The sequence below is a fragment of the Mustela putorius genome, unplaced genomic scaffold (assembly GCF_011764305.1).
Source record: "Mustela putorius furo isolate JIRA1106 unplaced genomic scaffold, ASM1176430v1.1 tig00000242_pilon_pilon_pilon, whole genome shotgun sequence".
Taxonomy (NCBI): Eukaryota; Metazoa; Chordata; class Mammalia; order Carnivora; family Mustelidae; genus Mustela; species Mustela putorius.
In genome coordinates this window covers 13,355,025-13,371,626 of record NW_025421325.1, presented here as the reverse complement: position 1 = coordinate 13,371,626, position 16,602 = coordinate 13,355,025, and the positions used below count along the sequence as shown (strand labels likewise).

The window sequence follows — 16,602 nt, the reverse complement described above, 5'->3', positions numbered from 1 at the left end:
GTGGGGCTCGAACTCACAGCCCTGTGATCAACAGTCACATGCTCTTCCAACTGAGCCAGCCAGGTACGCTGAGAAGCAATATCTTCCAAATAAGCCATAGAGATTTCTTCCTTCCAGAAAGCCAAACTGAGTAAAAAAACAAAACCCAGCTATAGTCTATTTACACAAAACATATAAGAAATATAAGGATATGAAATGGTCAAAAATAAATTTTATTTGTAAATTTTTTTTTAAAGATTTTATTTATTTGACAGAGAGCACAAGTAAGCAGAGCAGCAGGCAGAGGGAGAAGGAGAAGCAGGCTTTCTGCTGAGCAGGGAGCCTGATGCAGGGCTCGATCCCAGGACCCTGGGATCATGACCTGAGCCAAAGGCAGATGCTTAACCGACTAAGCCACCCAGGCACCCCAATGGTCAAAAATAAAAGAATGGAAAAAGATGTCACATTCAACACTAATCAAAAGAAAACTGGTATAGCTTTATTAAATCAGAAAGTAGTATTTATGGCAAAAAATAAATTACTAAAGACAAAGAAGTACATTCATTATAAATGGTTTGATTCATCAGAAAGATACAACAATTCTAAGTGTGTATGGACTTTATAACATAGTAGCTTCAATATATATAAAGAGAAAATTGACAAAATTATAAGGAAAAGGAGACAAGCCACAATCATGTGGAAGATTCTCATACAACTTTCTTATTAACTGACAGAATGAAAAGACAAAAAAAAAATCAGTTGACTATAAAATATTAGACAATATAATTAATAAACCTGATCTAACTAACATATATGGAGCACTGCAACCAAAAACTATGGAATACATACTGAGCGTGGCTCAGTCGGCTGAGCATCAAACTCCTGATTTTAGCTCAGGTCATGATCTCAGTCATGGGATTAAACCCCTCGTCAGCCTCCACATTCTGCAGGGAGTCTGCTTGAGATTCTCGCTCTCCCACTTGCCCTCCCCCACTAAAATAAATAAATAAATCTTTTTTAAAAGATACTTGGAAAATCCCCATATATTTGGAAAGAATTATGAAATGTACTTCTAAATAACCCAGGGGTCAAAGAGAAACACTCTAATAGATAACAGATATCACTCTAACTGGATGCTAGTGGAATTACATATCAACACATATAAGATCAACCAGATCTGTACTTAAAGGGTGATTTACTGCTCTAAGTGCATATTTAAGAAAAACGCTGGAATTCAGTAATCTAACTATGCATCTCAAAAACAGAAAAAGGCGGCAAATTAAGCCCAAAGAAAATAGTAAAGAACAGAAAGTAATGAAATAGAATACATGCATTACAAAGGATAAAGCCAAAGCTGTTTCTTAGAAAATACGAAGAGAATTGACACATTTTTGCTGAGACTAATAAAAAAGAAAAAAAAACCATTACAAAACACCAATATCAGGAATAGTGAGAGATCTAATAATACAGATCCTACAGACACTATAACAAATCATAAAATGATAATATGAATAACTCTATGCCAATAAATCTGAAATGTAGATGAAATGGATAAAGTGCTAGAAAAATACAAATCACCAAAACTCACACAAGAGGAAGTACAAAAATCTACATAATTCATCTATTTAGAATTAGAAATCAAACCTATAATTATGTCTTCACAATGAATTTTGCATCATTTAAGGAATTATTCTAAGCTCATACATTCTTCAAGAAAACAAATAAACAAAAACTTTCAATTTTATGTCGCCAAAATAATTCCAATACCAAAACATGAAAAGGATAATACAAAAAGGGATATTATAGGCTAATCTCACTCATGATGCAAAAACCATTGGTGCACATGGATGAAAAACTTCTAAACTAATTTTTACCAAACCAAGTTTAGTAATTCATAACAAAAGACAATGCCTATAGTGAAGCTGGATTTACTCCAGAAAGATGGTTATTCAACATGTAAAAATCAACCAATATAATTCAACATAAGAAGAAAAAAGAAAAAAATCATATGGTTATTTCAATAAATGCAAGAAACTTTTAATATCCTCGGTATTCATTCATGATTATAAAACAAACAAATGATTTTGGTAAACTAGAAATAGAAAGGACTAGCATTAATTTTATTAAGGGTTTCTTGAAAAAAACCTAAAAACTAAGCAAATATCATACAAAACAGTGAAACACCTCAGACTTCTATTTCATACATTACTGGAGGCATAATTACTATAATAAGAAATATAAATTAAAAATATAAGGAAAAGAAAAGAAATCCACATCATTTAGAGATATAAAAAAATCCAAAAGAATCTACAGAAAAATGATTTTAACTAAGAGGGAAGTTAGAAAGTTGCTGATTATAAAATAAATTTATAAAAATAAATTTTACTTTGGGGCGCCTGGGTGACTCAGTGGTTTAAACCTCTGCCTTCGGTCATGATCCCAGGGTCCTAGGATAGAGTCCGCGGTGGGCTCTCTGCTCAGCAGGGAGCCTGCTTCCTCATCTCTCTCTGCCTGCCTCTCTGCCTACTTGTGATCTCTGTCTGTCAAATAAATAAATAAAATCTTTTAAAAAATCAATTTTACTTCAATTTATCAAAATAAACTTAAGTATCAATTAGAATAGCATCAAAAATATCAAATTCCTAGGAATAACTCTATAAAAAATATACAAGATGTTTCCCAAGAAAACTATAAAACACTACTGAAAGACATTAAAGTCTCAAACAAATGGAGTCTTCTGTAAATTAGAAGATTCAATATTGAAAAGTGTTCTCATTGTTCTATAGATTCAAAACAATCCCAATAAAAATTCTATAGTGTGTGTATGTGTAAGCTGATAAGCTGAATATAAAATGTATACAGCAATGAAAAAGGCCAAGAACAGTTGAAACAGTTAAAAAAGAACAAGTCAGAAGAATCTGACCTACTTGATGTCAAAACATTATTACAAATCAACAGTAATATAGACAGTGTTATCCTGATACAAGAACAGACAAACTGAAAAGAACAGGCAGCTCAAAAACCTGCTACACACAAATGGATACTTGAGTTAATGCAAAGGTGGCATTGCAGAGCAATGGGAAAAGATAGTCTTCAAAAAATACTGAGTCATTTGGATATCTGCATAGGGAATAAAAAAATATATTTAACTCCTGTCATTTCTAAGGTGGATTGCAGATCTAATCTGCACAACAAAGCAAGTAAAGCTTTTAAAAGATAATGTAAGAGAACATCTTCATGATATTCAAGTCAGAAAAGATTTCTTAGGGGCACTTGGGTGGCTCAGTGGGTTAAAGCCTCTGCCTTTGGCTCAGGTCACGATTCCAGGGTCCTGGGATCCAGCCCCCCATCAGGCTCTCTGCTCAGCAGGGAGCCTGCTTCCCTTCTTCTCTCTCTGCCTGCCTCTCTGCCTACTTGTGATCTCTCTCTGTCAAATAAATAAATAAAATCTTAAAAAAGAAAAGAAAAGATTTCTCAGCACACAAAAGACACTAAACACCATGGAAAAGATAATTGGTTTACATTTACAATAAGAATTTCTATTCATTAAAAGATCCAACTCTTAAGAGAATGGAAAGGCAAACCACAGCGTGGGAGAAGGCAGTTACATCACTGGTAACTATCAAAGGGTTTATATCCAGAATGTATGAAGAACATTTATAAATCACTAAGAAAAATTAAGACAATTTTTAAAAAATGAACAAAAGAAGAGAATACTTCACAAAAGAGACTATCCAAATGTCAACAAACATGAAAAGTAGCTTGACATCATTAGTTTTAATGGACAGGAAAATCAAAACTATAACATTATACTCAGCAAAGTGACTAAAATTAAAATGCCAACAATATTCAAGTTTGGTGAGTACATGGAGTAACAGCGATTCAGATGCCCTGCTTTCAAAACATGAACGGGTACATCTACTTTGGAAACCGATTTGGCATTATCTACAAAAAGTGAGCATACATGTACCCTTTGAGAGAGATATTCGACTCCTATACATGCATCTAAAAGAAACACACATGCAATATGAGTCAAAACACAAGCATTCGAATTCCAACACAGTATTATCATAACAGTCTGAAACTGAAAATTTCAATAACCAACAGTAGGGTGGATAAATAAATTATGGTGTATTTCTATAATAAAATATTATATATATAGCAGGAAAAATGAATAAACTATAGCTACAAGCAGTAACATGGATATACACTACAAAAATCATGCTGGGTAAAAGAAAACCAACACAAAAGATATTTTACCTTTATATATACATATATACATACTTTATATTACATTTAACATAGGTGAAACTCAGCTGTAGCATTTAACCCAGGGTAGAGACTAATCTTGGAGAGGAGGAGAAGAGTGGTAGAGAGGGGACACAGGGAGAGCTTCCAGGGTACTGAGGTGTTTTTAATCTTAGGCATGTACACAGGTGTCCACCTTGATTTAATTCACTGAGCTGTTGTTTGGTGCACTTTACTGTATATACATTATGCTTCATACACACAATTTAAAAGGAAAAAGTCTTTAAAAAAAAAAAAAACTGACAAAAATCAGCCAAAGATTATTGTAGATAGAACTTGGGTGCTCATCTAATTCCTATGCAACCAAGTTACTTCCTTCTAGCTTACAAATAACAAAGAAAATTTTTCAAATGCAGAACATCTCCATTAAAATAATATTTCCTGGGGCGCCTGGGTGGCTCAGTGGATTAAGCCGCTGCCTTCGGCTCAGGTCATGATCTCAGGGTCCTGGGATCGAGTCCCGCATCGGGCTCTCTGCTCAGCAGGGAGCCTGCTTCCCTTCCTCTCTCTCTCTGCCTACCTCTCTGCCTACTTGTGATCTCTCCCTCTGTCAAATAAATAAAATAAATAAATCTTTAAAAAAAAATAATAAATAATATTTCCTGGGGCGCCTGGGTGGCTCAGTGGGTTGAGCCTCTTTCTTCTGCTCAGGTCATGGTCTCAGGCTCCTGGGATAGAGCCCCGCATCAAGTTCTCTTCTTGGCGGGGAGCCTGCTACCCTCTCCCCCTCTGCCTGCCTCTCTGCCTACTTGGGATCTCTGTCAAATAAATGAACAAAATCTTTAAAAATAATAATATTTCCTCTTATTATATTTCTAGCTACAGAGTACATGCAAAATGATTACTATTATTTAAAATAAGACACTGCTTACATTGTTTCTTCATATCACTAGTATATCTCATGCTTCAGCTGACATATTTTTAAAAAGAATTATACTGTGAATAATACTATTTCAAAGCCTTCTTTAGTTTTAAATAAGGCTTTCTTATTTTAAACCCAAAAGTAATTAGAAGACAAGCACAAATTGGACCCAAAGGAATGAAGTTGTGTTCCTACTGATGATGACTCTTTTTAAAAACACAACATCCCATATTCCAAGAACTCAAATATTTTTGTAATGGCCACTTGAGAGCCTTATTTGGAGCTGTGTATGATTTCTGACGGTCTTGCTTACAAGTGTATTATCTAAGAATTCTGTTTATTAACTAAATCTCTGGAATGGAAGAGGGAACCTGGAACAATGGATCCAAATTGGGTGGCCATTTCAATGATTCCACAAGTATCAATCTCTAAGGAATGCCCTTTGGAAAAACACAGATTTCCACCCAATTTTTTTTTTTTTTTTACCCCAGGCAAACTTCTGATAACCTTCTCCATGGTTCGATTTTAGATAATATTAGATATCTTAAGAGAGATATTGAACATTTTGATTTATATGAAACTCTTTCAAAAACTAGGGTTCTTAATCTACAGTATTCTTTACAATTTATAATGGTAGTGGGTGTTGGGCTAACCATATTGCCTTTTTTCTTCTCTGAAGTTTTAATATAGTATTAAATGTTAAGAATTATATAAGGGTATGGATAGAAAACTGTAAGAGTAAGATTAAACTTCAACCACATCCTACCCTAACTTTTTTCCATCTTGTAACTTAAAGATGTTACAGATTACTCAGGTTAGCACCCCACTGTACTACAGCATGAAAATAACCTCCTGACTCCTCCACAAATTTGTAATTTTCCATGCCTAAAATGCCTCCCTATTTCATCTCTCTCTACTTAAATCTGCATGTTTTGGAATGAAGTGTAAATTTAGGAATACTCTTTCCCCACTCCTGATGATTCCCAAGTAGAAGTTCAATTCCTTTACTCTGGACCTCTCTCCAGCCTGTCACACTGGCCCCAAAGAGGTTAACAGCTTATCTGTAAATATACAAAGAACAATTGAGAATATATAGTTTTGTTCCATCCTCCTCCTTTTAGAAAGCATCCTGCCCCATTCAGTGTGCAGCCAGCCATGACATGAATCTTAGGGATTCATTATTAGAAACCCAAACTAGCTAAGACTACAAAAGACATCCACCAGCCTTCAGGAAAGAAGGTAATTATTTCAGCTTTCATCTTCACTATCTGTTTCTCAGCTTGTACAGAATCAAGGAAGGAAGCCTCTTCAGACAAACTCCTATACATGAGTGTCTATCTCTTCTATTAGAACCTTACAAGTACACTAGAAATTGGTGATACCTGGTTTACTCAATACTACTTCATACTGAGGATGTGTCAATGTCTCTGTGTATCCCTAGCCATCATCAGCTAGACCATAAGTTTCTTCTGAATAAGAAACATGTTTTCTCCTTTGTATTCTATGCAAGATTTAAAGCAGTCAATAGTACATGTTGACTGTTGGAAAAAAGATGCAAAATTTTTCTCCTGGGAACTATAAGTAATATAATTGATCACAGCATTGTAAACATCTTTTTTGTTTGTTTGATAGGAATGAGCAATCAAGTATCCATAATAATTTAAAAATGACACGGTGGATTATTCTAAGTAAATCTTTATAAAATGTGTGCTTTCCGGCGTTAGTATATATCCCAAGCCAATTGGCACAGTATTACTAACTTGATCAGTTGTCATTAGAGATAGTCTAGAACAGGAACTTCTACTCAGCGGATCAAAACAGAGAAAGCTTACTCATAGTGGCCTGTGAGAACAACATTGAAAAGAGACAAGTTTGGAGCTAGCAAAATAGTGCTTATCATAAAATTCTGGGGGGGCAAGACAGGACACCAACAAGAAGCAGCAGCTATCAGCAGCTAAGGGATTCAAACCTAGGTCAGGAGTAATAAAGGATCTAGTAGACTGGCTTAGAACTAGTTAAACATGGTAAATGCGCTGGAGCTTCTCTTCTAGCTTGATACTCACTTCCTGCTTCTGGAAATGTGTGTCTTAAAAGAATTTACAGGGCTGTTCATCTACTCCAGCTTGCAACACTGGAAAGTTCTATCGAGTATGTTTTCTTTTTTTGCTAAGGTTGAAAAATGCAAGAAATAAGAGTCTTGATATCTTGCATGGGCTCAAAAGGACAATGTAGTTAATAACTAAAAAGGTTGTCTTAGCCCCCACCCACTATAACAGAATTTACAGAATTTAGAGAGTCCTGCTGCTTTGTGTGGGAAAATTCTACATAAATGCTATCATGGCAAGGTATAAGTATATGGTAGATAATAAAAAGCAGATGCTAAAAAGGGGTTCTCAGGGTTCCACACAGGCAGTGTTGCAGAACTAGTGGTTATCTTCCAAAGTCCAGCAGACGTCTCGAGGAAAGAGGGAAAAACAGCCATTTCTTCCCCACAGATTTCTCTGATCAAACGACATGAACCAAAGACAAAATAACAAAACCAGCTACTCTTGTTGAATACCACTATTTGCCACACCCTGTGCTAAGTGCTTCCATTCATTATCTCACTTAATCCTCTGAGGTGAGTGCTGCTATGATTTCCAGTTTGCAGATGAGGATGCTGAGTCTTAGAAAGCCTGTGTGTGGCAGATACTGCTTACTGCCTACCTCATATCTATTCTCCCCTATTCCTCAAAGAAAGAATACTGTTCGTAGTCTAGGGTTTTTTTTTAGGGAGATGATGTGTTTTGCCCTAGAAAATAGCTGTTTGCCTAAGGCAACAATGACAATCACACTCCCTGCCTTCCCAGGCAAGCTTGCCTCTAAGTTAGAGACAGCCCTGTGCCCCAGTTCTGACCAACAAGACATAAGAAACATGCAGGAGATTCCTGGGGATAATGGAAGAGAGATACGGCCAGTACCACTCTTGTCCCTTCTCTCTCAAGTTCCACTGTGAGAGTTAAGATGACAGCAACTGTTTTTTGACCATGAAAATGACCTAAGAATTCTCAGAAAGCCAGTGTTATTAAGCTGTTGCGCTAATGAAACAAACATCGATCTCCAGACTTTTTAATATACAAAAAATATAAAAACTGATTTAAATCACTGTAGCAGGGATTTGTTATTCATAATTAAACGTAGCCCTGGCATAGTGATTTTTTTTTATGGTATAAAAACCACGTCAATACAAGATCTTAGAAAAACAATGTGTATTTACTTCATGCCTACTATATGTTGAGAATTGTAATAATGCAAATCATTGCATTTATTGTCTGAGTCTGTCTTCAAGAGTTAGCAACATACACAATATGACATTCATATGTTAATATAGTACTCGCAGAATGCAAAAGTGCTAAGAGGATTTAGAACAAAAGAATTACCAAAATACACAGGATTAAAATCAGATAAGTAAAGGCATTCAAGAGAGTGACTTTTGAGCCCATTTGTTTAGGAAAGTGGTATCAATTGTTAGAACAGTGACATTAAAGGCCATTAGACATTACCTATAAAATAGTAAAAACAAGAATAAGGGAGTTGTGTGCATAAAACAGACAAGCATATTTGCTAGGCTAGAGCACAAAGTCTGAGAATATGAAAAGGTTATAAAAGAGGAATGGAAGATGTATGGCCTTGAAGGGATGCCAGAGGTCTTTGGGTTTATTTACATAGGTAAATTTATATAGGTAATGTGGAATTAGTATGGGTTTTATAGAAAGCCATATGATGGAATACTGTTTGGATTATTTTATCTTAGCATAAACTAAAGACCAATGGTCCAGCAATTGGCCTAGAGTGATATAAATGGAGCGAAACTAAAAGTGATAATTAATATGGAGAAAGAATCTGCAGAATTTGTATTACTGAGTATGGGAAGATGAAGGAGAAGGATCAAAAGTATACCCGAATGCCAGTCTAATAATTGAAAATTTCAAGGGGAAAAAATAGGTTTTTTACTAAACAGCCCTAATGACTTAGAAAAAAATAAAATAAAACTTCCAAAGAACAGGTTACCTGCACCTCCTAGTAGTTACTGAATGCTACCTAAATAAGCACACTTTAAAAGTAGCAAAATTCCTTTTGTCTTTAGTAAACACCTGAGTGTGTTATAACTTAAGAGCTGGATGGCTTCCTACCATACTCTTCACCTAGGCTACCCTTGGTTCATTTTGTAGCTATATCTATTTAACATGTGATTCTTACAAATTTTAACAGTTGAAAAACAAACAGCTGGCTGAACTCTCTGCTTCAGTCTTTTGGAAACTTTGCTTCTTGGTAAATGATCAGTATTTTGATACTGCTGTAGTAATAACAGGAAATGATCTGTTAAAATCTGGATCTCCAGCTATAGATGAATGCCAGGGTAAAGAGGAGAGGTAGTCTCAGAATAAAGTCTATAAAAACAGTTTGGGAAATTATTTCTAGGACCACAGGGAGAGAGTCATAATCTACTCTCAACATCAGAAAAACAAATGCAAAGTGGAAGAATATTTTATGATGATCACTGAACTGCATCAGTGGAAAGCTAATGGCCACAAACACAGTAATTACAACAACTGAGATAGAGCTTCAATAATACATGAGGTGAAATACCATTTCCTAAAATAAAAATTCACCCAGAAAAAGGTTTCATAAGTAGAACACTTTTAAATTGGTCCAACTGTAATTTCGCCTTTATGTGCAAAATAGTAAGCTGGTTCCAGTCATCAGAAAGGACAAAAGAAGACAAATGATGGTAATGGAATCAGCAACAGAAGAAACAGAGTGTACTTTCACCTAGGGAGTCACAGTAGAAGTGGGAAAAGCCAAAACAATCTGGGCAAAAGAAGATAATCTTGGTTTAAAAGATGCTCAAGGCAAAAATGTCTGCACATAACTACTAATACAAAGTATTATTTCCCTAACACTTTAATATAACACATTTTACAAAATTTATCATTTTTAAAAGGTAATTGACAAAATAAACTAGTAACCAAGAATTCAATTAAATATTATAATAAGCCAGATTTTATTAAGAATTTTAGAGCAATAACAAGTTTCTAGAACACTAGAAGTTTACACTCATAAAAATTTATACTGTGGTGTATTAATCTAGTGTATTACATTAATTAATTACTAAGTTAGTAGTCATAATGGCTAAAAGAACAGAAGGCACGGTAACTAAAATTACTTTTCAAGATTGTCAGTGTTTTAATTGTTGCAAACTTTCAAACAAGAGTAAATGTACAAAACATCACTTAATTCTGAACACACAAATCATCTGTTTCAAATTAATTGTTACTCATAAAAACAATGTTAGTCTGGATGCAAGAACAGGCGTGAGAAGTAAATAACTAGATATTACAAATAGTCTTTCTTTAAAAAAAAAACTCCACTTTCTTCACAATGACTTCTTTAGCTTCACCTCTGTCTTCTTGAACAGAAGTCAACTTTCGCTTCCTCTACATACTTACCCATCAATTAGAGATTTTACCACTCTAATTTCTGATTTGGCTCATGAGAGATCTATTATTTCCCCATAACAGATGATATAAGCAACTGGAAAACAAGGTCTGCATCAGATTTATTTTGATCTCCTTATTAAATCTAATTTAATGCCCAATATCTACTAGTCTTTTTTAGAGTTCTGTATTTATTAGTGTTCAATGAACTGCTGTATTTTATTATTTTTTAATTTTTAAAATTAATTTTTTTAATGTGAGTGTAGCTGGCACACAATGTTACATTTAGTTTCAGCTGTACATCTTAGTGATTTGGAAACACTGTATTTTAAAATTCCAATTTCATACAATTTCTTATGACAATATTTCCCAGGCTACTAAACTGATACTGAAAGTATCTTATATTTAGATTACATGTAAAATTTAAAAATTAAATCTTATAATTGCACAATTTGTCCAATACTCAAAAACATATACTGATTATGAATGAGTGAATTAATATGCTGTCACTATTTCATTAACTATAAAAATGGCTCTTCAATCTTAGTTTTTTATTTTCAGATCCTTTCAATAAGACAGAACTATTTCAAATCTAGCACCTCTGAATGATTACTATGTGAAACAGGCAGAATATGCTATTTTTAAATCAGCTTTATTGAGGTATAAATGACATGCAATAAACTGCACATATTTAAAGTGTATAATTTGATAAATTTTGGCACATGTATACACCTGTGAAACCAGTACTACAATCAGATTAATGAACATTTCTATCATTTCCCCAAATAGTCCCTGACTCCTTACTTCTCTCTACTCCCCTCCACACAACCATGGATCTGCTGTCATTTGATTTGTTTGTATTTTCTAGAAAAAAAAAAAAAAAAAAAATCAAATAGTATGTACTCTCTTTTGTATGGCTTCTTTCTCTCTCCATAATTTTTATGAAAATTTATCCATGTTGTTGCATGTACTAACTGTTCATTTTTATTGCTGAGTACAGTATTCTATTATATGGATATATGACTATTTGTTCACATATGCTTCTACTGATCAATATTTGGGTTGTTTCCAGTTTTCAGGCATTATAAAAAAAAGCTATGTATATATTCTTTGTATAGACATATGCTTTCTTTTCTGTTGGGTAAATATCAAAAAGTAAAATGACTGGATCATATAATAGGTATATGTTTAACTTGTTAAGAAATCACTGAACTGGGACGCCTGGGTGGCTCAATAGGTTAAGCGGCTACCTTCAGCTCAGGTCATGATCCCAGTGTCCTGGGATCGAGTCCCACATTGGACTCATTGCTTGGCAGGGAGCCTGCTTCCCCCTCTCTCTGCCTGCCTCTCTGCCTACATGTGATCTCTCTCTCTGTCAAATAAATAAAATTAAAAAAAAAAAAAAAGAGGCTCTTAAGAAACTATTAGTAGGAGATAACAGAGTGGATCATGTAATGATAATTAGTCAACTTCCTTGTTTCTTTTAAGCAAAAATTTAAAAAGCATTTAGCAAGTAGTAACATTATTACTAATCAAGCCTTCTGTACTACTTATTAGATTTCTGACACTAAGACCTTATGTTTACATTAATGTTTTCCTTATCAGACTAAAGCAAAACATTTAGTACAGTACTTAGTGAATACTGCTATTATTTTCTTAATTCTCTCCTTTTCTCTTTTGTTGTTGTTGTTTTTAAGTAGGTTCCACACCCAGCATGAAGCCCTGAGATCAAGACCTGAGCTGAGATCAAGAGTTAGCTTAACTGAATGAGTCACCCAGGTTCCCCTTCCTCCTTTTCTTCTAATTTCTATCCATGTGTTTTCCTCTCTCCCACCATTTCCAGCATCCCACATCTATGTTTGGATTAATTTGCTGATCTCAAATGAAGTCTTGGTTACAGACTTTTTGGTGGCCCTACGATCACTTACCATGCATACTTCAAAGAAACAAAATGAAAATAACAATAAAACTCTTTGTGGAACTCATAGAAAGAACATTCTACTGAGTGAAAAAGTGAAAACCTTTTTTAGATTATCCATGTAAATTAGTACTTCTTGCCAGAATAAAGCATACAAATAATTATTTTCTGAACTTTACTGTTTAATGGATTAAAGACCTAAATGTGAGACCTGAAACCATAAAATTCCTAAAAGAAAACATAGGCAGTAATCTGTGGGATCAACGTAGGACACTGGCCTTAGCAATATATTTATGGATTTTTCTCCTCAGGCAAGGAAAACAAAAGCAAAAATAAAATATTAGGACTACATCAAAAATAAAAAGCTTTTATACAGATAAGGAAACCAGCAATAAAGCAAATAGGCAATCTATGGAATGAAAGAAGGTATTTGCACATGATATATCCAATAAGGAGCTAATATCCAAAATATATAAAGAACTTATATAACCAATGCCAAAAAACACACAATACAATTAAAAAATGGGCAAAGGGGCACCTGGGTGGCTCAGTCGGTTAAGCATCCACCTTGCCTCAGGTCATGATCCCAGAGCCCTGGGATCAAGGCACACGTTGGGCTCCCTGTTCAGCAGGGAGTCTGTGTCTCCCTCTACTCCTTCCCTCTGCCTGTGCTCTTGCTCTCTCTCATGTTCTAAGTAAATAAAATCTTTAAAAAAAAAAAAAAAGGAGGAAGGAAAAAATGAAACAAGATGGACTCAGGAAGCAGACAAACCAAAAAAGACTCTTAATCTCACAAAACAAACTGAGGGCTGCTGGGGGTGGGGTTAGGGATAGGGTAGCTGAGTGATGGACATTGGGGAGGGTACGTGCTATGGTGAGTGCTGTGAAATGTGTAAGCCTGATGAATCACAGACCTGTACCCTTGGGGCAAATAATGTTAATTAAAAAAATTTTTTTAAATAATTTTAAAAAAGGGACCTGACTAGACATGTTTCCAAAGAAGACATACAGATAACCAACAGAATAGATGCTAGACATCATTAATCACCCAGGAAATGCAAATCAAAACCACAATGAGATATCACTTCATTTCTGTCAGAATGGCTATTATCAAAAAGACAAGAAGTAACTAGTGTTGACAAGAATGTGGAGAAAAGGGAACCCTTATGCATTGTTGGTAGGAATGTAAATTGATACAACCACTGTAGAAAACAATATCAAGAATCCTCAAAAAATTAAAAATGGAACTAACATGGGGTGCCTGGGTGGCTCAGTCTGTTAAGCATCTGCCTTCTGCTCAGATCATAATCTTGGGGTCCTGGGATTGGGCCCCGTATCAGGCTTCTTACTCAGTGGGGAGTCTGTTTCTCCCTGTCCTTCTGTCCCTACCCCACACTCATGCTCTCTCTCTCACTCTCTATATCAAATAAATAGATAAAATCTTTACCAAAAAAAAAAAAAAAAAAAAAAAAAAAATTACCATATGATCCAGCAATTTCACTACTGGGTATTTACTCAAAGAAAAGAAAAATATTAAATTCAAAAAGATATATACATCCCTATGTTTTAAAGCAGACTTATTAACAATAGCCAAGATATGGAAGCATTCCAAGTGTGCATCAGCAGATGAATAAAGAAGATGTGCTATATAAATACACAGGAATGTTACTCAGCCATAAAAAAGAATGAGATCTTGCCATTCACAATATGTAGGGACCTAGAGAGTATTATGCTAAGTGAAGTAAGTCAAACAGAGAAAGACAAAGACCATCTGATTTCCACTTACAGGTGTAGTCTACAAAACAAAACAAAACTCTTAAATTCAGAGAACAAACTGGTGGTTGCCAGAGGGGAGGGGATTAGGGGGATGGGTGAAATAGGTAAAAGGGATTAAGAGATCCAGACTTTCAGATATAAAATAAGTCCTGGAGATAAAAAGTGCAGCATAGAAAATACAGTCAATAACATTGCAATAACTTTGTATGGTGAGCACTGAGCAACATATAGAATTGTTAAATCACTTTGTTACATACCTGAAACAAATATAACATTGTATGTTAACTATACTTCAATTAAAAGAAGAAGAATGAAAACTTTACTATTAAGACTTCAGTCTGAAGACTTCAGGCTTCAGCAATACAAAAACTACCAAGGTATCTTTCCCAAATAAGAACTAATCTGGACAAGTTCTGTGGCTAAATAACCATCCTCCTAAAAATTAATAGATACAAGGGGGAAAAAACCATAGAGAATCAAATCTACTCATTTTAAACCATGGAAAGAAAACACATTTAAGCCCCTTTAAAATATTTTTGTATACAGAGAACAATCTCATACATTTTAAAAATTTTTATGAGACACATTATCCCTCAAGGAATGCTTTAGTGTCAGACACAAATTTGAATTGAACTGTTCTATAAGCAGCACTAGAACTGGGATAAATAGCAGATGATACTGGCAATCTCTGACCCAGTATCAGGATACAGAGAACCCTGGGATTAAAAGTATTTCATGGAAGTAATTACAACACAATTAACTATGTTCTCCAAATCAGAATGGTTCTCATAAGACACCTAATGCTAAGCCTATTTTGACATTGTTTTTTAAAAGGCCCAGTATTAAAAGAATAAGCTTCCTCTAGAAAGAAAAAAAAAAAAAGAAGAAGAAGAAGAAGAAGAATTTTGGCCTAGTAAAGATAGTATTTATTGATAAAACATAGTATTGTTTCCAAACATGAAATAAACCATTACTCTAATGGACGTTCACAATAATCACTTAGTTGGTAAGTTATGTTACCTCTTAAAATTTTCAGTTCAATTGTTTTTCTTTTGATATAATGAAAAATTTAATGATTGGCTTTAAATCCTTTTTTAATAATGTAAAATATGTGAGCTTCATTATATGTTAAAGAAAATAAAAATCATATGACCCAAAATCCATTTATTAAAGTTACAATAAAATACTCTTTAATGCATACAAAACTGCAAAATAAAGATTCCAGATATAATATTTACTGACAAGATAAAACAAAGATATTTTTAATGACTTTTGTTCTGTATTAAGGTCACCTTATTGAACGATACATCATGAAATCGATAGTTGTACATCTAGGAAATTTACCAATGGAGCTCTCTTCCACTGGTGTGTATATTTTAATTTGTCTCATGTGGGTGTCTCTTCCATTTTGATGATTGGCTAGAACTGCAATCTGTATCATGAATGTGCGAGTTGGCTTCTTATGATTATCAGTTAATGGTACATGAATCCAGCCACTTGGTTCCACCAATTCAAGTTGCTGCCAAGAAAACAGAAGTCAGATTATGTTTTCACCCAATTAAGGATACTATAATAAATGCATTCTAAAGTTGACTTATAATTAACCATTTGCTCATCGAGAGAATGACAATATGATAAAAACCCATTACCACTTATTTGGCACTTTTACATCATGGTCCATTTTTACATTTGCTAATAAGCACTCTGCATGTACCACATTAGGAGACAAAATAAAAATAGATGTATGCAGTCTTAGTGTTTATAGAAACTTGTATAACATACAAGTTTCAAATCAGACACGTATACATGTATACAGCCAATGGAAGACCATGTTGATTTAAGTAGGAAAAGAATCTAACATTATGCTTCAGGTATACTTTATTTCAAGGACCATACCTGAACACACTTAATAATAAATTAGATTCTATAAAAACTATAAGAATATTAACAAAAAACACAACCATTAAAAAAAACCAAAGCTTTGTTTCTTGAACAACAGTAAGTGATTTATCTAGTCTGCATGATACTCTAAATCTAAAACCTAGATTTTTAATAAGAAATGCCAGATAAATTTTTTTTAATTCTTAATTTTATTTTAATCAAACAATCCTTTAACAAGGGGAAAAAAATCAAAAGTCAAAAGGTAAACCTAAGTTTCTAAAAGTTCTTCTAAAGTTATGAGTTTTTAAAAGATAAATATTGATTTCTAAATAACCTTAATTGTTGAACACATATAAACTATACACATCACCAAACATCTAGGTTTACCTATCAACACAGCC

General features: G+C 34.1%; 1 protein-coding gene across 2 annotated transcripts in view; it reads right to left on the bottom strand.

Annotated features, from left to right (window-relative positions):
- Positions 1–14,009: 14,009 nt before the first annotated feature.
- ANAPC10 (anaphase promoting complex subunit 10) overlaps positions 14,010–16,602 on the bottom strand; it is a 107,235-nt gene continuing 104,642 nt past the window's right edge. For both annotated transcript variants that reach the window (XM_004757993.3, XM_004757994.3), the window contains exon 5: positions 14,010–15,839. In XM_004757993.3, the coding sequence (XP_004758050.1) occupies positions 15,609–15,839 (231 nt within the window). In that variant the 3' untranslated portion in view covers positions 14,010–15,608. The remainder of the gene's footprint in view (positions 15,840–16,602) is intronic.